Source organism: Trichomycterus rosablanca, chromosome 2 (genome assembly GCF_030014385.1).
Source record: "Trichomycterus rosablanca isolate fTriRos1 chromosome 2, fTriRos1.hap1, whole genome shotgun sequence".
In the NCBI taxonomy this organism is placed as follows: Eukaryota; Metazoa; Chordata; class Actinopteri; order Siluriformes; family Trichomycteridae; genus Trichomycterus; species Trichomycterus rosablanca.
In genome coordinates, this window is record NC_085989.1 from 34,313,666 (window position 1) to 34,334,530 (window position 20,865).

Genomic DNA, 20,865 nt, shown 5'->3' on the forward strand with positions numbered 1-20,865 from the left:
AACTTTCTGGACACTGCGTACATTCACAGTAAAGAAGGAGTAAATCAGGCAGTCCAAAATATTAACCTAATCTTTAGAAGAACAGCAGAGAAGGCAAGACTAAAACTTAGATCTACACTAAAACCCAAATTTACAAAAGATGACAGCTGGTTTGATAAAGACTGTCAACATTTACGAACAGAACTCAGAACATTATCAAATCAAAAACACAGAGACCCAAACAACACTAACATACGACTTCTTTACTGTGAAAAGCTTCGACAATATAAACGTACGCTCAGAACCAAAAAAGCACAACACACAAACAAACAACTGACACTAATTGAGGAGTCAATCAACACACATCAATTTTGGGACAATTGGAACAAACTAAATAAAAAAGAACACGAAGAATTAGCTATTCAGGATGGGGATATATGGACAACCCATTTCCAATCACTATTTAAAAACATAACATTCAACACAAATTCAGAACAAAATGACATCAATAGAAGACTTATAGAACTTGAATTGGCTATTAAAGATAACCCTTTAGACTCCTCCATTACTGAGCAGGAACTCCTTAATAAAATAAATAAATTAAAACCAAAGAAATCATCAGGACCTGATGGAATCCTGAATGAAATGATTAAACACAGCTGTTCCAAATTTCGATTAGCCATTTTAAAAGTCTTTAACCTGGTTCTGAGTGTCGGTTCCTTCCCTGAAATCTGGAATCAAGGTCTCATAACACCAATTTACAAAAGTGGAGATAAATTCAACCCTAATAATTACCGGGGCATCTGTGTGAACAGTAATCTGGGGAAGTTATTCTGTAGTATTATTAACTCAAGGTTTTCAAGCTTCCTTATTGAGCACAATGTCCTGAGTAAAAGTCAGATTGGATTTTTACCAAATTACCGCACAACCGATCATATTTACACCCTACACACCCTCATTGAAAAATATGTAGTACAAAACCATGTAAAAATATTTGCATGTTTTATTGACTTTAAAAAGGCTTTTGACTCAATTTGGCATCAAGGATTGTTTTACAAACTATTAGAAAGTGGTGTAGGGGGTAAAACATATGATCTTATCAAATCTATGTACACAGAAAACCAGTGCGGAATAAGAATTGGCAATAAACAAACAAATTTTATCTCTCAGGAGCGTGGAGTGAGACAGGGCTGCTGTCTGAGCCCAACTCTATTTAACATCTATATTAATGAATTGGCCTCCATGTTAGAGCACTCAGCCACGCCCGGTCTCACTCTACACGACTCAGAGATTAAACTCCTGCTGTATGCAGATGATCTGGTCCTGCTGTCCCCCAGCGCTCAGGGTCTCCAGCACAAACTGGACCTGCTGCAGCAGTACTGTCAGACCTGGGCCCTGACAGTCAACCTCAAAAAGACCAAAATTATGACCTTCCAGAAAAGATCCAGATCTCAGGGAACCAAACACACATTTAAATTAGGACATCATGAAATTGAACACTCTAAAAACTATACCTACCTTGGACTAAACATTAGTTCATCAGGAAACTACAACCTGGCAGTGAATGAACTGAGAGAAAAAGCACGCAGAGCCTTCTATGCCATAAAAAAACAAACTTCTGTAGAAATCCCAATCAAAATTTGGCTCAAAATATTTGGCGCAATAATTGAACCAATTGCCCTGTATGGCAGTGAAGTGTGGGGCCCGCTTACACACCAACAATTTAACAAATGGGAACAACATCCAATCGAGACCCTGCACACAGAATTTTGTAAAACAATATTAAAGGTGCACAGACACACCACCAACAATGTGTGCAGGGCAGAATTAGGCCGATACCCACTTATTATTAATATACAAAAAAGGGCAATAAAATTCTGGAATCATCTCAAAGAGAGCGACCCACACTCGTATCATTACAAAGCTCTGCAATACCAAGAGCTGAGCAAAGATACCAGTCCCCTCATCCAACTGGTCCTGAGTCACTGCACCAACACACCATTAACACATACTAACACATACTAACACACCACTAACACAGACTAACACTATTAAGACTCAAGACCAGAACCTAATCAGAACTGATCAAATTACACATGAATTAAAGATAAACTATTTGGCCTATTGGGAAACACAAACTAAACTCCAAAGTAAACTACAATGTTATTTGGCTCTAAATAGACAGTATAGTGTGGCAGATTATCTCAGCACTATAACTGATCCAAAACTCAGAAACAGCTTGACAAGGTACAGACTCAGCGAACACAGCCTGGCCATCGAGACGGGACGACACAGACAGTCCTGGATGCCCAGAGAGGAGAGAGTGTGTCAACACTGCTCTTCAAACCAAATAGAGACAGAGCTGCACTTCCTCACTGAATGTACAAAATACACACAAATTCGAAAACAATTTTTTACCAAAATCAACAAAATTATCCCCAATTTTAATTCTCTCTCAAACCCTGACAAGCTGCCCTACCTACTGGGGGAGCACAGAGCGAGCTGCACACTCGCAGCTCTCTACCTACACACCTGCCACCAGGTGAGGGACAGTGAGTGACCTTATACTGTATCCCATACACACTCACACATACTCGCACACACACACCATCATACACACACCATACACACACACCATCAAATGCACGCACACGCGCACGCACACGCGCACACACACACACACACTTACAAATACTTTTTCCACACATACATATACACACTTTATATACTTGTTCTAATTTGTTTATGTTAATTTTTTAAGGCTAATTACTAAGGTTATTGAACATCCTTTAAATTAATATGAATGTTTACGTATGCAATTATTATTATTATTATTATTATTTTTTTTCATTTATTATCTAGTTTGTAAATGCGCTTTGGCAATACAAATGTGAATATTTGTCATGCTAATAAAGCACTTTTTGAATTGAATTGAATTGAATTGAATTGAATTGAATTGAATTGAATTGAGAGAGAGAGAGAGAGAGAGAGAGAGAAAGAGAACAGTACTGCGTACTGACAATCTTTGTTATGCAAGATTACACAACATCAACAAACCAGTGGTTGTTTAATTTCCTGTAATCAGAATGAACAGCAATATGATGGTTTTATTACCTGATAAACTTCTGTATCCTGGCGCATGGTTATAAAATGTGTATCCATTACTGAAACATTTTTATCTCAGAAGCCTCACACACGCACACACACGACACTCTTAGCTCCGTCATTAACACTGTACTGCACAAATCACCCCGACCAGTAAAGAGTGAGTGAGCTCACCGCACAGCGCCACTGATGTCACGGAGCCAAACTGCAGCTACCTACGCATGCCAGCCACCACAGAAAGTAGGTCTGGTATAAAAACCACTTCCTGTTTACTACATAATGAACTACCTGGCATTTTTGTCCTTTATTAGTCATATTCATACAATTTCATACCATGCCTGCATAATCAAGATTAATATATTTTAATATTAACAACACTTCAGTATCCCATCTTTCACTGCAGTAGAGTAGAAACAATGTACAGTATGATCACAAAATTCCAAACAGTAAAACTGTTTTTATATTCATTTTGAGTAAAACCGTATCTTCTTCTTTTTTGGAGAAACAAAGATGAGAAAACAATTGGCAGTTTTTTATGTTATACGTAGACTGAAATATAATTAACCCAAACTTGATGATAAAGGCCAACTGTATGGAACATTGTTACTTCCTTTTCTCAGTCTGGTCAACTTTGTCCGTAACTTAGATGGTGCTAGAGCATGAGTGGCACCGTATTGTTAAAAGAACACATTTCATCACAACCCTGTCAACACTGGCCCAACATCCGTTTCATTGCAGACACTAGTCTTTCACTTGTACACTGATCAACTATAACATTAAAACCACCTCCTTGTTTCTACACTCACTGTTCATTTTATCAGCTCCACTAACCATCTAGAAGCACTTTGTAGTTCTACATACAATTACTGACTGTAGTCCATCTGTTTCTCTGCATCCTTTGTTAGCCTGTTTTCATGGTTCATCAATGGTCAGGACTCTTCCAGGACCACTACAGAGTAGATATTATTTAGGTGGTGGATGATTCTCAGCACTGCATTGACACTACAAAGTGCTTCTATATGGTAAGTGAAGCTGATAAAATGGACAGTGAGTGTAGAAACAAGAAGGTGGTTTTAATGTTATGGCTGATCAATGTACAGTATATCGAACCCAGGACCTTCTTGCTGTGAGTGCAACCCACTGAGCCACCATGCCGCACCAATAAGCAAAAATAATGTAAATAATGTCATCTCGACTGTAGATGTGTTTTATATCTAGGTGATGATTTTTTTTGGAGGCAGGTGTGTTTATAAGAGGTATTGGGCAAGGGAGGTCTGGATGGGTGGACAACTTTCATTTTTATTTATAAAGCCTGCTAAGTGAATTTTGGTTTTATTTACTTTGTGTCTATTGTTCAAAAAATCCCACCACATATTAGATGATTGAAGTAACACAATGAAATAAAACACAATTTTATAAACTCTAGGATGCTTTCAGTTACATTTCCTATTTAAAGGAACTACTTAATTACTTAAAAACTACTTTTGGTTTATACATTTACTTTGCATCTGTTTACAAAAGCCAACCATCAAGATTACCCAGTCACATTCTTAACCGCTTATCCAATTAGGGTCACTTGATGGGTGCTGGAGCCTATCCCAGCTTTTCAATGGGCACAAGGCACACAGTAACACACTGGACGGGGCGCCAGTCCATCGCAGGGCAGACACACATACACACACACCCATTTACCTATAGGGCAATTCAGTGTCTCCAATTAACCTGACTGCATGTTTTTGGACTGTGGGAGGAAACCGGAGCTCCCGAAGGAAACCCACGCAGACACGGGGAGAACATGCAAACTCCACACAGAAAGGACCCAGACCGCTGGGGATCAAACCCAGCACCTTCTTGCTGTGAGGCGACAGTGCTACCCACTCCGCACTGTGCCGCCCCTCCACCGAGATTAGATAACTGAAAATAGATGTTTCATTAACTTTTAACCACCAAGATGAAAATGATTGGTAAATTATTTACTTATATGTAATATACTGTACTTTGTCATACTTTGATATATCTGTTCACTCAGAGGTCTAAGCATAACAGATAACTTCAAATTAATCTAAAAAAATTAATCTTCAAAAAAATACAACAAAAACAGCATTTTATAGAGGAAAATGTGTTATTTTAATGTTAGCAGTTTAATCACTTTAACACAATTCACAGTTAAAAACAGGCAATGGTCCATGATTACTGCCTTAGACAAAAGATCTAATTGATATAGGGCAGATTTTATTACCTGGGAGAAAAACATCAAGAATTTGACAAGGCTTCTGAGAAAGTAAAAAGCTCTTCAAGATAAGATCAACCCTTATAATGACCAACATTTTAAAATAAACCTGAACTTTTATACTGAATCTAAACCAGTGATTGAAATGTTACACCATTTTAAAAAGTCTAGACTGCTTTTCAGATCATTTTCTTCTTTACAGAGACTACTTAATAAATACATAAATATATGTATGTGCCCATCATGAAACCAAATGTCAGTGAATAATATGATCAAATCTTAAATAGCTATTTACAGTAAGAAGTCTAACATTTGCTTTCTCTGTGGTAAAAAGCATTTGAGACTTGCAGTATTTACAGTACCGTCACTGATATTTTGAATAATCCTGCTTGGTCATCTTTTCCAGTATTAAGTTCCTTAAATGCCAGACATATATTCTTGGTTTCTTTGTACAAGAAAAAGGAGCATGTGTCTACTCTTATATCATTCTTAAATAACGCCTTTGGGGGGTCACACAGTCAATCACAGTACAATATAACCATGAACAGCATGAAATACACAGCAATACTGGAAAATACTGCCACAATATATGTACTGTAATTTAGATACAACACATGAGCTCAAATTTACTCCACAGGTCTACAAACCCATGGCCAAAAGCAATGGGTAGTCACTAATCAAATTAATATTCAAATTTTAACTGTGTTAATCTCCACACAGGACTGTAACAAGTTTGATTCTACTCTACTATAACTCATTAAAATGACATTGGATTTTAATAGACAAGTGCATGATGGAGCAAGAGACAACTCATTTACAAGCTTGTCAGCAGGTAATCAGTATATATAATTAAATTATTGAATACACATGTAAACCATTTTAAAATTCAAAACCCACTGCAGGGATTCCATCTCCACAGTCATCCATTTTGTTGCATATTACCAAACATGAGGCTCATTGACTCATCCATTCATTGGCTAACAAAGAAAATAAGCAGTTTAATCAAATCAGTGTAGGAAATTAAAAATCAAATCTAATTTATTGTTCCCAAAGACAAGTTATCCTCTTGTCCTAAAGCCTGTGCATTACTGTTCCATCCATGGATGTTGGATGGGTTGGAGTTTATAACTACAAGCCATCCTGGAGTAACAAAAAGTTCTTCATGGTATCAAGACAGAGTCCAGCCTCCTGCATCAAAAACCTGTGGACAGAAATGTAAGTGAGAAGGTCATTTATAAACTCTCAACACGACAGTATTTACTATTTAGTCACAAAATTAAAACACACTATATTATAAAAAGTTAACTCCTAATGCATAGTTCATGCACTGAGCATGCAAACTTTAAAAATATATGATAAGGAAACTGATTAAATGATCACCAAATCTGATTTTATATGAAAAAGTATAAAAATAACGGCAGTGGTCATCACATTCCTTTTAAAACAGGACAAGATGCTCTAAAAAATTTATTTATTTGGAAGTAGAACTGTTAGTAGTTTATAGAATTAAATGTCACTATCAAGCATGTTTGTTAACAGTTTGTTAGCCCACTAGCTGTCAGCCTAGTTTCTGTAAACGTCTCCTAAACCTCTTGCATCCGGATGGGAGTTGCATGGAACCTTGCGTGGCTCTCCATATGCAATTTAGCTTTGTGCGGGAACCCAACAATGGCAGGTGATAATAAGTGACTGCCGATTGGACACAATGAGGTGTGTAGAGATCCGGCTCTCCTTGATCAGATCACAATTGGGAATTGAAAATTATTAGATTGTAAGATTAAGGGGAAAAAATGGAAATATCTGAAGGACAAAGTTGTTAAAACAACCCATTTAGCACATGAAGGACTTGTTTGAGGGCATCTCCAAATTGTATATAGACTATTTAAACACATTCTGGTAAAGACTTTTAGGTCATAAAAAAAATTCTTTAGAGGTACTTTAATGACTTGGCTTAAAAAACAAAACAATATTTGAAATTACCAGTCACTTGTTGAAATAGTGTAATATACTGGTGGCTTTTCTGAGTCACTGATTACTGCAGCTTCCTCATGGCCACTGGCTCCCATGTTTTTAAAGATGAGCCAGTCTCCCACAGATAGCTCAGGGAGGAGGCAATGCTCTACCAGCTGGTCCAAAGCATCACAAGATGGTCCCCACAGGCTACTGGAAAACACTGGTTCATCTGCTGTGAAGGACATCTGCAAACAAATAAGAAGCAAAATCAAGGACTCGACTCACCAGACTCGATCATCAGATTTGTTCATTGGATGATGTAAATACCTTGTGTACTGCGGGGAATGGAATGGTGCTTCCCATCAGCTTGCCAACGAAAGATCCAAAAACACCATCACTCAAGTAGTACAAAAACTCTGGGTGGTCACTGGGTGTAAGCTCTGCTGAAAGAAAACAAAATAGCCTATAAAATCAATAAAAATAATGTGTTTAGGTTCATGTAATTGAGTAAAGATTGCATACAGAATGCATTTAAAATATCATAAGGATTAACGTTTTATTATTGTCTGGTTTAAAAAAAAGTGAATAATTGCTTTTTAATCTAAGGATGAACTTAATCCTATTGAAGAGCTACAAAGTTACATAAAAAAATTAGTAAACTTGCTATCTAAAATGCAAACCTGGTCTTTATATTTCACAGCTCACTAGTCGCCATGCCAAATTTTGATCACAATGTCATGCTGAATTTAAGATTAAAAGTGAGCGTTTGTTTCCCACCCCTGCATATTTTAGATACAATTTATTGGGCAAGTATGAATACAACAACAGTCAAGCTACATTGGCTGTATATTGGTAATGGACTGATGATCAAAAGATCCCTGGTTCCAGCCCTACCACCAAGTTGCCACTGTTTTGTTTGCATTGTATACAGTCACAATTGCCGCTTAGGATAAAAGCATCATAAAAAGCACATAAAAGCAAAGTGCAGTAAATGCAAAAGAATATATATTTCTAATGATCGGAAGCAGTATAAAAATTCTACAGGAGTCATGTAAGCCCTGTACAACAATTCAAAATGCCCCCTTCTAACTGGCATCTCAAAAGTGCAGCTTAATTTTAAAGAACTTAGGTCAACAACATTAATTTGGGTAAAAACTGCTAACATATGGCAGGCTTTGCACTATGTACGGGGGTGTTTAGTAGCACTTGCATTTAATTGCAGATTCTTAAAAAAAGCAAGGCACGAAATCCATAGAAGAGCAGTCTAACGAAGACACAACTTCTCTGCAGTTTATTAAGCAATTTATTTAACATGAACATGGCTGGCGCTCTCGTAATAAAGTGCTCTCACTGGCCAGGTCTGGCTATACAGACCTGTATATATTTGTGAGTCACCTCTTTGGTGCTCTCACAGTCACACATATTGTCTGATTGAGGCACCAGCATGAGCTGCTGAGAAATGCAGAGAGCATAGCGCTCCTCTGTACATGTCAAAGCTCTCTGTAGAAATCCACCACTGGCCCTTAAAAAGGAAGTGGTCAGCAGCTTTACGCATGACATGTGCTAGCTTGCAGCATTTCACAGCCAGTATAAGAGTTGTACACGTAGCAGTCACAAGGACAATGGGCTTTTGAAAATGACCACACAGAAAAAAGGGCAAAACATTAATTTAAGAATTAGACTGTATACAGTTTCCATGACTTGTTAACCACAATTGACAAAATGACTGGATTTACTAAGACTAAGTGGCATTCTGTAGAGACTCACCATGGAGATCCTTGGCTGCGATCTTGCCAATGACATTTACAGCCAGGGTAAAAGAGGAAGACACATAAAAAGTTCCTGGTTCAGCAATAACACGCACCCCAGACCCAACAGGAAAATAGTCCTCCAACAACGGTCTAATAGCAGCAAGGGTCTGTTAAAAAAAATTGAAACAAAAATAAGATAAAAGCAGATCATCATAAATTTTAAAATTAAAATAACCTTAGATAAAAGTGAAATAAGAAAAATTAAATAAGTTACATGTTTCAACTGAAACTCTGAGCCACTGAATCCACTCCCAATATCCAAAATCTCCATATTAAACCCAAACTCCTCCTATGGGGAAAACATATTAAATATTTTTTTATGATTTTTAAATATATAAAGTAATCAGCTAGTAGGACTGACTTATCAGAATTCTAGCTCTGTATTCAAAATTGTTCACTGCTTGCATCGCATGTACTATCCCATGCACCACCTTACATGAACTAACACTAGCTACGTTTACATGCAGCCTAATAATCTGTTGATACCTAATAGCTCAATTGGATTGAATACGTCCATGTATACACCTAAACCGAAAATAGACTAGTCTGTTTAAGACCATTGCAAATACAGTTTTACCCAACTGAACAAGGTGGGTACCCCTTTAAATATTTCATAAAGTTAAATTATAGCCATATAAACACCTGTATCTAATTACATTCCCAATTGGAACGTTTAAGTTCACATGTGCTTTTGCATCACACTCTCACGGTATGTTCTGCAGGGACGAGAATCTTTCATTAACACATATAAAATTGTGAATGACTGCTGTGTCATATGGAAATTTTGCTTCCACTCAAAATCTGTAAATTCCTTCAGTACAAATCTCACCCACTAGTATTTACTGCAAACCTTCTTCCAGAGTTTTCCACAAATTTAAAGCAGTTTTAAAAGAAAAAGAAAAAAACACCAGCTAAAAACTAGGTAACATTCTGCTGCTCCTTTAACTCTGACTAGAATCACATGATACTCTCGGTCATGGTAACGTGTACACTAGGTGGTACTCAACACATGTCATTTTGGATCAGATTACCTGCAGTGTGCATGTAAATGGAGATTTTCATGACTTGAGTAGACAGAACATAAACACCCCAGACTTAATCTATGATCGATATGAATTAAATTGCATTGAAAATTTGCATGTAAACACGCACATGCGAATACACACACACACAGAGGTGCAGTGGAAATGTGTTTAATAGTAAACTCGCTCTGGGTTCCAAGAATGGTATTTGACTAAAATTCTCAGAGAGCAAAACTGGCACAGCAATTAACATTCATTACACACTTACCCCCATATCAAACACACAGCGGGCGTCAGACAGAGCATGAGCATAAACCTGGGAGTCTTTGCATGTTGCTGGCACCTGGAACCTGTAAAATGAAGATAATTTGATTAAAACTGAGGGGAAAAAAAAGACCTATTAAAAATGTCAAACCTGATACAAGATGACTTACACTACCCCAACTACATCCACACCCAGCTCTTTGGCTGCTTCTAAAAGATGCCTGCAGCTCTTCAGAGAGCAGCCAAATACCATGCTCGCTTCCTCTGTCTGAGCTTCCGTGCACAGCTGCAGGAGTAGCCTGTGAAGAAGGAAAAAAAGGTTAAACACAAAGAAACAATAATTAGAAAAGAAGGCATTCAGAATGTTTTATCTGAAGTGAAAACTGACTTGGCATTTGGGTGAGAGCGGGCAATCTTGCAAAGCTCTGCCTCGTTGTCGCACATCAGGTAGTTAACACCGTTCTTGGCAGCGTATTTAATGTGGGACTGTTGCTTGCAAACACCAGACATGATGATATTCTTAGGAGAGACATCATGGTTGAGTACCACTGAAACTTCAGCCTGAAAGTATAAGAAAATGGCAAATGTCACCTGTCAACTCTACATTTTACAGCACTTTGTTTAAATTGTGTTTACACAAATACTTTATTGTCCAAGTGTGTGTGTGTGTGTGTGTTGGTTATCAGAGTGACGCACAGTGTACATTTAATACATTTTAGATTGGGGTAACTCGAGAGTTTGCACACTTTTAAAGGGTGCCATGACTGAAAAAGGATATGTTAGAAGGCTGGAAGACAAATTGCAGGGTCAGCCATGACACAGCAACCCAAGAGCAGAGAGCATTAAGGGCATGGCTCTAGGCCCAACAGTAGCAGTGTGGCTAAATCAGGATTTGAACTTCTAACTTTCTGATTAAGAGCGCAGAGCTCTAACCAATGAGACACGACTACCTAATTTAATTAAATATTAGCACATTTAAATACTAATTACTAGTAATGTAGATTTCACACTTTGATTTAATTTAAGTAACTGGCTATTTAGCATAATATCAAATAAAAAATGACATCAGCAAGGGTCCTGGGTTTGTTTGCTTCGTTTTTTTATTTTTTTTTTATTTGGTGTCAACCAATAGCTGAACAGCTTTCCTGTACTGACCTTTGAGGAGGTGTTGCTTTTTGCAAAATACACTAACTACAGTGGTGTTTGGCTAAAATGCACACAATACTACCCATACAGCTCCAGCATCATAGCCTTGAGGCAAAAACCTGCCAAACCACATCAACTTTTTAAATGCACTCAACGTGTTTTAAACAGGACCCACTTAGAGCATGCAAAAAAAAAAACTACAGAAAATTAGCAATGCAACTGAACGTTACCTTATTTGCACAGACAAATCCGACTCCAAGTGCAGCCAAGATTTCAATGACTGCAGGGCTGCTGTTACATTTAACTGGGTAGAAGGGTCGAACCATGGGCAGGGTGCTCTGCCACAGAACATGCTGTTGCATTAGGGCACCCAGGTCCGCCACTACAAATGCACTCTTTTCAGCCTGCAGACAAAACCCAGCAAGAGATGAGTGATACATTTCCAATATTAAATAACTGCAACCCCAGTTGCCCCCCAGTTTTTTTTTTAAACACACATTTGTATTAAAAGTAAAGCCTTCACTCACAAGAGCTTGTTCATAAATGTGGTTGTCAATGACATCTTCGAGCGTTGCTCCTCCCTCGAGCAGTTCAACAACGCAGTTCAGTTCATCAGTTAATCCTTTCATCTCAACCGTAGTCCGCAGATCCGACAATCATAGAGAGTTTACTGAGCCTTTGGGTCCTGTAATATGCAACAAACTGCAAAGAGAAAGCAACATGAATCACTTAAAATCAACATAAAATGCTTGAATGATCATGTGATTGGTGCTGTTGAAATTGCTGTGGGATTTGTAAAGCAAGTGAATGAAGTCTACCCTACAAAAAAGACTTCTCTGCTGCTGAAGTGTGGAATCACTTCACATGACTGTAGGTGTAGCAATGTTAGTACTTACATGGACAAGGTGGGAGATGGAGCTCTCCCGCTATCAGCTAGGATCCCAAGGTGGCTCGGCGTTGAAGTCGAACTGCTCGCGGTAGAGTGCCTTTCCTATGCCTTCTGGGTAGCGCTTATAAGCATGCACAGAAAAGGGGGAGCCCTGTTAAGGAAAAAATGACAAAAAAACAACAAGCATTTAGGTAAAAGTATTCACCTTGTAAAAAGCAAGTGATTTCTGTAAACGGACAATGTATAGGGTACAAAGTAAAGGGCCTGAAGATGTACATAAGAAATAAGACAAACATATTACGGGACAACATTTCGTTTATGTTTGTTTTGATAAGAACATGACATGAGCCTTAAACTAAACAGACCCTCAAGAAAGTTACCATAACTTTTTACAAAGTTTAAAACTTTTGTTAAAAAATTATTTATCTTACCTATGTGCATGCGTCTCTATTTTATTTTGGTGACTGGACAGATAGACACACATAGGGCTACAAATATGTACGAATAAATATCCAAGTGTCTACAAAGCTACCAAACATAAGAGGGCACTTCTAGCTAGGTCAACCTCAGGAATCAGAAATATAAAAATAAAAAATAAATACAAATCAAATTCTTAATGTTGCCCACTTTAACAGTTTGATAATACACCTATTTCCGCTGTAATCTATTAAGTGTCAAACTTTAAACCAACTGTGTTTTTAAAACATCCACATTTCTACACAAATTGTATTGAAGGTCACATTACACAATATACTCATTAACAGATCCTGAGCTTGTGAGGGCAATGAGACACTTGGCAATTGCAAGCATCACATCTATAACATGAGAACCATTCCAGCATGCAAACCTTTTATTAAAAAAATATTGTGAACATGACATAACAATTTGTACAAATACTGGATACACGTATGTAATTTTACTCTAAACAGTGTTATAGACTAGCCATTAAAACTGTAATAAAAGAATCAGTGTCAGCGGATCTGGCTGGACGTTGACGCAACAGCTTTTCCATAAACTTTTCAAGAAGAGTTACCGTCGTCATATAAAAATGCACACCTAGATTACAGAATGAGCAATCGCCTCCAAACTCAACAAATAGTTTACATGTATTTAATTTTATTATGTTTTACCACCACTTTATCCTGATGAGGGTTATGATGGATCCAGTCTTCGCAGAACTAATGCAACACACCCTGGACAGGACGCCAAATCATCATGGGGCCTCGGCCAAACCCCACCCCAAATCTCAGCTAATCTAGTCACTGACCAATAGCACAGCTGATGATTCGAACCCTGGACTGTTGTGCCAAGTGCTAAAATGCCCTTTCTGTTCCAGTATGACCGTGTCTTACTGCACAAGCAAGGACCAAAAAAGTATGGTTGAGTGACCTTGGTGTGAAAAAAAAACTTTTGACACGCAGAGCCCTGACCTTAAACCAATTAAATACCTTTCGGATGCTCTTCTTAAAGAATGGGCAAAAATCCCCATGGGGGGGGGGGGGGGGGGGCTATATAGTGAGTGTATGTATATAAGAGCCTAATCATTATGGACAGATGACTGGGTTGAAGTATGTCCAAAACAAAAAGTGACAGGCAGTTGTGGCATGTACCCACAGACAGTGGTACAAAGAGGGGCAAGCCAAGAACCACGGACAGGCTGATCAGCAGCAAACCACAGGATAGAAACAGATGCGCTGTGTGTTGTGACATTTTATATCATTTTAATAGTGGCAATGGGTCACAGCTGCCTTTCTGTTGGGCCACATCAGATGCTATAGCCTTTACAGTCTTTCATCAATAAGTCTTTGTTGTGCAAATATTGCGCAACTAAAGTTTCCGAGTTTTGTACCAGCAGCCAACATGTCACATGTTTTGACAGACTGACTGAATTGGGCGTCTTTAGAAGAAACCGATAGCCAGGGATTACAAATATAGTACCGAAAACAAAACACGGCAGACGTTTAAATTTAAGACTAATATAGTCTTAATAGGAACACCGTCACTAATTCAAATTTGGTTAGTTTGCTCTTCTAAAAGCAGAACACAACGACCACATGTCACAAGCACCCGGATTGAACCAATTCAATCCACTCACTACATGTCTAAATACTGAGCTGAGTTTGCGTTTATTGTTCGCTTTCTCTAACAAACCACAATCACGTTTATGTCCGCGTACAAAGCTGAACAAGTATATCAAAATAGGAGACTTCTAAAAACGACATCAGTTGTTATAAGTGAGCCATACAGACGAAGCGAAGCGAATACAAGCACAGCCGCCATGTTGTAACAGTCAGAGCAGACCTACATGAAAGCGTCACTATCCAAACTCATACTTACGTGAGATAACGGCTTCAAAGTTTTGGAAGATCGTCTCCTCTTTTTCGGCGGAATTTTTAAAGAGTAGTGGGCACACGGGAGTAAGAAAGAAAAGAGGCCGTAGTTGCCATATAGCTGTGAGAGCGAAGCTGGTACAAAACACTGACGGCTCCTCGGTCTACACACACACACACACACTACAAATGGTCGCCTCAGGAACGACATCAAAAGGTTAGCCGACTTGGTAGGCGGGAACTCCCAGTGCGAGCCAATCCGTTAACGTTCTGCCGCAACACAGACACACAACTGGGCGGAGCCACTGCTGGTCACGTGGCTTGTCACCCAATCGTATGGGTTCTACATGTTTGAAGAAGAACACCAAATATGCACTTCCGCACACTTTGATCTTGCTGTGCGGACTTGCGTCATTAGGAAAGACACGCCCCCTTCAGAGGAACACGTTCAAATGTATTCCCGCCTAAAAACAGAACGAAGGAGGACAAACCTGCAACACAATGGATTCGGTCTTCTCAAGAAGGTTAAGAAACAGCGAGGGATAAAATCACACACCTTCTTGTATTTAGGTTCTGAATGTTTTTAATTTAGAGAGTCAAGAGAGGTTTATTGTCATTTCAGCTGTATACAAGTACATATTGAAACGAAACAACGTTCCTCCAGGTCCAAGGTGCAACATAGAACAAAAAGTGCAAGACAGTACAGTACAGTACAGTGCAGGTAGACAACATTACAATAGTATGAGAATGCTTACAATAAATAAATAAAGGAAGACAGAGACTAGAGACAAGTGTTGGTTAGTACATGGTACTGAGTAAATAATGGTGAGGTAGATTATACACAGGTTATGTGTATCAGTCAAGTTAAGTCAGACTCATTTATATATGCTTCTTACTATGAACATTGTCACACATCAACTTTACCCCTGCTGAGCAAGCCGAGGGCGACAGTGGCAAGGGAAAACTCCCTTAAAAATTACAGGAAGAAACCTTGAGAGGAACCAGACTCTGCAGGAACCCATCCTTCTTGGGTGGCCTGGAGGAGTTCTTTATTTTTAATCCAGTCTTTGAAGAAGACCTAGACATTATAAGTTCTGGACATTTTTGTTGCAACATGCCAGATTCCCGTCTTATCTAATAGGGGCACGCCAGATTTTTTTATGCGCCCTGCCAGGTTCCCGTCCCATCTAGTATGGGCAAAGATCTGAAAAGGTTATGAAATGACACTGTAAAGTACTTAGTGAACCCAAATGTTTTTTAAACTATAAATGAGGAACTCATGAGGTGAGAAATTGTAATTGGGTCCTTGACAAATGGAGGTGAAACAGAACACAAACTACTCATTTCCATGAGGATTTTATGAAACTAATGAACAAATTACTCATTTTCATAACTACTCAGTTCATTTTCATGTTTAAAGTGTAAATTGTTAACTGCCAGATGTATTTTCACCAGATATATCTTCTTCTTCCACTATTTCATAAGCTTTAGTCATTTGTCCTGTGCTGTGACATCACATTACACCAAAATTAAAAGAATATGTAATAATAATTTTAAATATAGAACAGGTGTATGCAAAGTTTAAGGGTCCCTTTATGCAAAATATAATTGATATTTTGTATAGTTGTTGTCTAGGCGTATAGTTGTAGCCTAGTGGTTAAGGTACTGTACTAGTAATTGAAAGACTGCTGGTTCAAGCCCCACCCCTGCCAGGTTGCCACTGCTGGACCCTTGAGCAAGGCCCTTCACCCTTAATTGCTTAGACAGTATTCGGTCACAGTACTGTAAGTCGCTTTCGATAAAAGCGTCTGCTAAATGGCAAAAATGTACATGTATATTATTCATAGCTGTTTTTCAGTTTTACATCTTCAGCATTTAGCAGACGCTTTTATCCAAAGCACAGTGAGCGGAACATAATGAGCAATTGAGGGTTAAGGGCCTTGCTCAGGGACCCAACAGTGGCAACTTGTGGCTTGAACCGGCAACCTTCTGTTTACTAGTTCGGTACCTTAACCACTGAGCTATCACTGGCCACCACCAAGTTTTAGTTACTTGTAGCCTTTTTTATCACTCTCACATGGTACAAACCATATAAAATGGTAGAATTCTAAGTAAAATTCTCAGTTTTTTTCCATAGTTTATAAATTATGTAGTGTTAAAAACACATGAGGATCGGATTAACTGTACCCTTGCCATTTAATTTTGTTTGAAGCAATGTCACGCCACAAGACAACATTTTCATTACTACACTTAATTTATTGTGATTATTGCATTATTGACAGTCTTCTTTGGAGAAAAAAGTATGAAAAAGCAAGTATACTTTTGCCATTTATTTACATACAAGTAGGATCAACAAAAAGTACAACCAAAAAATACTAGAATTCAATGCAGCCCTAAGTAAAATGGTCTGATGGATTTGTTGACTAGAGCCAGATTTGTTTAAACAAAGTCAAGTGATGTCAACCACATCTGCTGCCACCTATAGTGGTAGATTCATAATGTGTTGCCCTGTATTGTGTTGGTATACTTTAAAGGAACTTAATATTACAAAAAGGTGAAAACTTTTTCAAAAAAAATAAGTTAATTTCCCTAAGGGGATCAATAAAGTCTTATCTTATCTTAAAACTGGAGAAAAAAATATAGAAAAAGTGTAGCCAGGGCAAATGTACTGTGGAATTTAAACTGTGACTAGCTTTTTAACATTTTTATTACTTGTCAAAAAACAACCATTTTACTTCTATTTCAGTGAATAATTAGAATGTACTAACTGGCAGAGAGGAGGGTCATGTCAGGTCAGGGTGAAGTTAACTAGCTTTTAATAACTAATCTCTGTAAATCTCAGAGACAATTCACAGACAATGTTAATGCAGTCAACTTTAAATCTTAAGCATTTGTGTCATCAACCAGTGTTTCTAACACAGACACAGGTGAGGTCTGCAAATGTCATTTATGAAGCCAATCTTCTTCTCTTTTTAGTATCGGTGAGCAACTCCATTAAAAGTAACAGAGGTTATTATAGCCACTTACTCCATTTTGTACAATACAGCGGTTCTGTTACACCATGCTAGATTCAGAATTAATTCCTTTAACATCTAATCTCAAATGTACCATCAAAAACAATGAAATTCATAGTACAAAAATGTACTATTTAATGCATTCACAGTTCCTTCTCTATTTGCTGTATAAACACTAACGATTTTGTTTATTTACGTTCCTTGGGAGTCAGCTGATGTTACATTTTGAGGGAATTCAGATTTAAAACAACCTAATAAGTACCTATAACATTTAATGTTAACATAGCAACTTTACATGATCACATTTGACATGTTAACTTCTAATTATATTTAAACCCGACATTAAATCAAAGAGTAAAGTGGGTACATTACAGCAGTGTACTTTCACTCCTATTGACAGTAATAACTTAAAAACAAAACATTAAACTCATGTAGACTCTCTGCAGTTCTCCCCTATTCCTTGGTCAAAAGGTATGCAGACTTATTTCCCCCCCCCCACCAAAAGACTGGGTACACACCAAATGTGCTTATAAAAGGATCTCCCCTTGATAGACGCTATAAAATAGGATAAAATCTAGACTACCTCCTCAGGGCTGAACCGGAGGGCAAAATCTTTAGTCAATATGAAGGACAGAATGGCATTTAGTAATCTCAAAATGCTTCAATCAGACTGGAATCTGTAAATTAAAATAACACCCACATTAAAATGTATTTTCTCCAAAGCTGATTTTGTGCTATAAACAGTTCATTACCGACACACATTAAGCACCATGTACAAACATTTTAAGGACCATGAAATGTGCCACTCAAACACCACACATGGATTTCATAGAAGTCAGGATTATTAGGATTGTCAAGTTTTACACTTGTTATCTTCATGACAGGCCAGGTAATTACAGGTTATATAGGTTCATCAATTCTTAATCGTTTGAGGGATGTTGAGAATTTAATTTTCATATAAATTTTACAGATAAAATACTTAATCTACTTGTACACCAGCCTTAAAGTATAAGAATGCTGATACAGCTTTGCAAGAAACTGTTTATGAAGTATTATGACTTTCTAAAAGCCAAGTAAAGAAAATTAGTGACCATAAAAAGAAGCCCATTCCCATTCAAAATTGTTCCATATCAGTAAACAAGCAAATAAGAGCCTTACAAAGGGTTGCTTAACATCAACTTTTATTAAATTCAAGCAGCAGCCATATTGTCCATCCATCAAGACTAGAAAAAACAAGAGTGCAGATTTGTATTATTTTGCGGTATAGTCTCTACACAAATACACATTCCAAAACAAACACTACAACATTGTTTAACAGTCATTATTGATTAACAGAAGTACATGCAAATTGACCAGACATTGATTGAACTTACCTTGCTATCAAAGCATGTCTCACGACATGGAGTATCAGAGGGCAGACACACTTCAGTTGAGCACAAAGTAAATCTATTAAAACAGAAAAAATTAAGTGCATGCTTGGGAATATGTAGCCAATTTATAAGTCATTCTATATTGATATAATACCTCTTCATTGAGATATTTGTTAGTCGTCTTCAACATTGAGACAACACACTACACAAGTTAAACTACAGACTACACAAGTTAAATTTAGGCAGATGATGCAATTAGTACACAAATTTACTATGACATAAGCAAAGTCTTCATGCTTTTTTTTTTTTGGGGGGGGGGGGGGGGGGGTGAGATTTAGGGATGGATGAATGCAGCTAAATATACGAAAAAAGGACAAAAAACTGTGCAGTGTGCACACTTGAAGCACTTTATGTAACTGGCACAAATGTAGATGAGTACTTAGGGTAAGTTGTACAGCTGGACATGCAAATAAAAATACTTAACGGCAGGTAAATGGCACCATGTTCTCCGAAAACTATATCATAAGATTAGCATACACCACTATGCTGAGCTTGAAATAACCATAACTTATACTTTTTTGGCCTGAACAGTGATAAAAAATAAAGGGGTGGTCCAAAAATTTGCCACAGCAGATCTGGACCACATACCAGACAATCTTTTGAGAGTCAATAATAAAAGAAATCAACAAACAAGTGAAGCTAACTATGTAGAGTTAAGTGTTATATATTTTTTGCGGTACTTAAAGCAAGACTAAACAAAAGGCTGTATAACTGTATAACATTTGCTTACTCCTAGTAGTCAGATATACCAGTACATGTTTAAGAATCACCTGCTTACCGCCTTGCTTGTAGTTTAGAGACAACATACAACTTTGGGAAGGTAAGGCACTTGGCTCTTTAAAACACTTAAAAGGCTGATTAGAGCGTCGAAAACGATGGCTTTGGGAGGCAGCAAGGCCACAGCTGGTGTCACAGGAAACTGTAGCAACCTCAGCAGGGTCCCGATTGTTGTTATACAACACCTTCAGAGTATACCTGCCCTCCTGCACTCAGTAACCAATTAGGAAGAGAAATTCCAAAACTCCACATCATGGGAATTAAAACACACAAAAACCCACTTCAGTGGTGACATGGCAGCCAGAGAAACTAACGTGAAGGACATTTTCTTGCTGCTCCTTGGTCCACAAATAGCCACAGAATTCCAAATCCTCAAGGAGTGGGAATATTCCCATTGATCCTAAAAATATTGATGTTAGGCAGAATATAAGAACAATAAAAACAGAAAAAGAAATCCTTACCATGGGCTTCTTACCCACCACTGTAACTTCAGAGTCTAAACCTGAAGGCAAAACCACCTTCATTGCATCCATACCACAAAGGACAGAAAACTTTTGGTGTTCCCTAAACACATCTTCCTGGCTGGGGTTTGCAAACTGCACTAAAGCTTCCCCTTCATAAAAATAATCATTGGCTGAATCAAGAGGCTGAATTTGAGCCACAGAGAACTCAACACGGCACAATAAAAATATTCCACACTTAATCAGCACCATGTTCCAACCACACTGAGAACCATGAAAAACTACTGTCACTTACTATACCTACTCCCCAATTTAAAACTTCTGGTTATCTGCAGTAGTTTGCAACACCTGCCCCCAATTAGTCTGAATCACCATGATTCAAGTTTTCTCAGTGCCAGCCCTATAAGCATATTGTGCTGCAGTGTTTTTTTTGTGTCAAACACAATTGATCATG

The 20,865-nt window shown here is 37.9% G+C and overlaps 3 protein-coding genes across 4 annotated transcripts in view; all 3 read right to left on the minus strand.

The window, feature by feature from the left end:
• Positions 1 to 3,217, minus strand: part of rrm2b (ribonucleotide reductase M2 b) — a 19,842-nt gene extending 16,625 nt beyond the window's left edge. The window contains exon 1 of the mRNA XM_063014717.1: positions 3,094 to 3,217. The gene's annotated coding sequence lies outside the window, so the exon portion shown is untranslated. The remainder of the gene's footprint in view (positions 1 to 3,093) is intronic.
• A 1,970-nt stretch (positions 3,218 to 5,187) lies between these two features.
• On the minus strand, positions 5,188 to 14,898 carry azin1b (antizyme inhibitor 1b). 2 transcript variants are annotated; one of them, XM_063014706.1, is made up of 12 exons: positions 14,737 to 14,898; positions 12,407 to 12,550; positions 12,038 to 12,212; positions 11,741 to 11,914; positions 10,753 to 10,925; positions 10,535 to 10,663; positions 10,369 to 10,450; positions 9,293 to 9,367; positions 9,035 to 9,185; positions 7,595 to 7,707; positions 7,295 to 7,512; positions 5,188 to 6,515 (listed from the first exon to the last, which is right to left on the minus strand). In XM_063014706.1, the coding sequence occupies exons 3-12, from the start codon at positions 12,137 to 12,139 to the stop codon at positions 6,443 to 6,445; spliced, it is 1,290 nt and encodes a 429-aa protein (XP_062870776.1). In that variant the 5' UTR covers positions 12,140 to 12,212; positions 12,407 to 12,550; positions 14,737 to 14,898; the 3' UTR covers positions 5,188 to 6,442. The 2 variants fall into 2 exon arrangements, with proteins under 2 accessions (XP_062870776.1, XP_062870770.1); XM_063014700.1 differs by having other exon boundaries at positions 7,595 to 7,710.
• Positions 12,440 to 20,663, minus strand: LOC134301455 (uncharacterized). Its single transcript, XM_062986149.1, has 5 exons — positions 20,426 to 20,663; positions 20,232 to 20,350; positions 20,020 to 20,156; positions 19,117 to 19,189; positions 12,440 to 12,550 (listed from the first exon to the last, which is right to left on the minus strand). Exons 1-5 carry the CDS (start codon positions 20,661 to 20,663, stop codon positions 12,440 to 12,442), a joined length of 678 nt encoding a protein of 225 aa, XP_062842219.1.
• Positions 20,664 to 20,865: the final 202 nt, after the last annotated feature.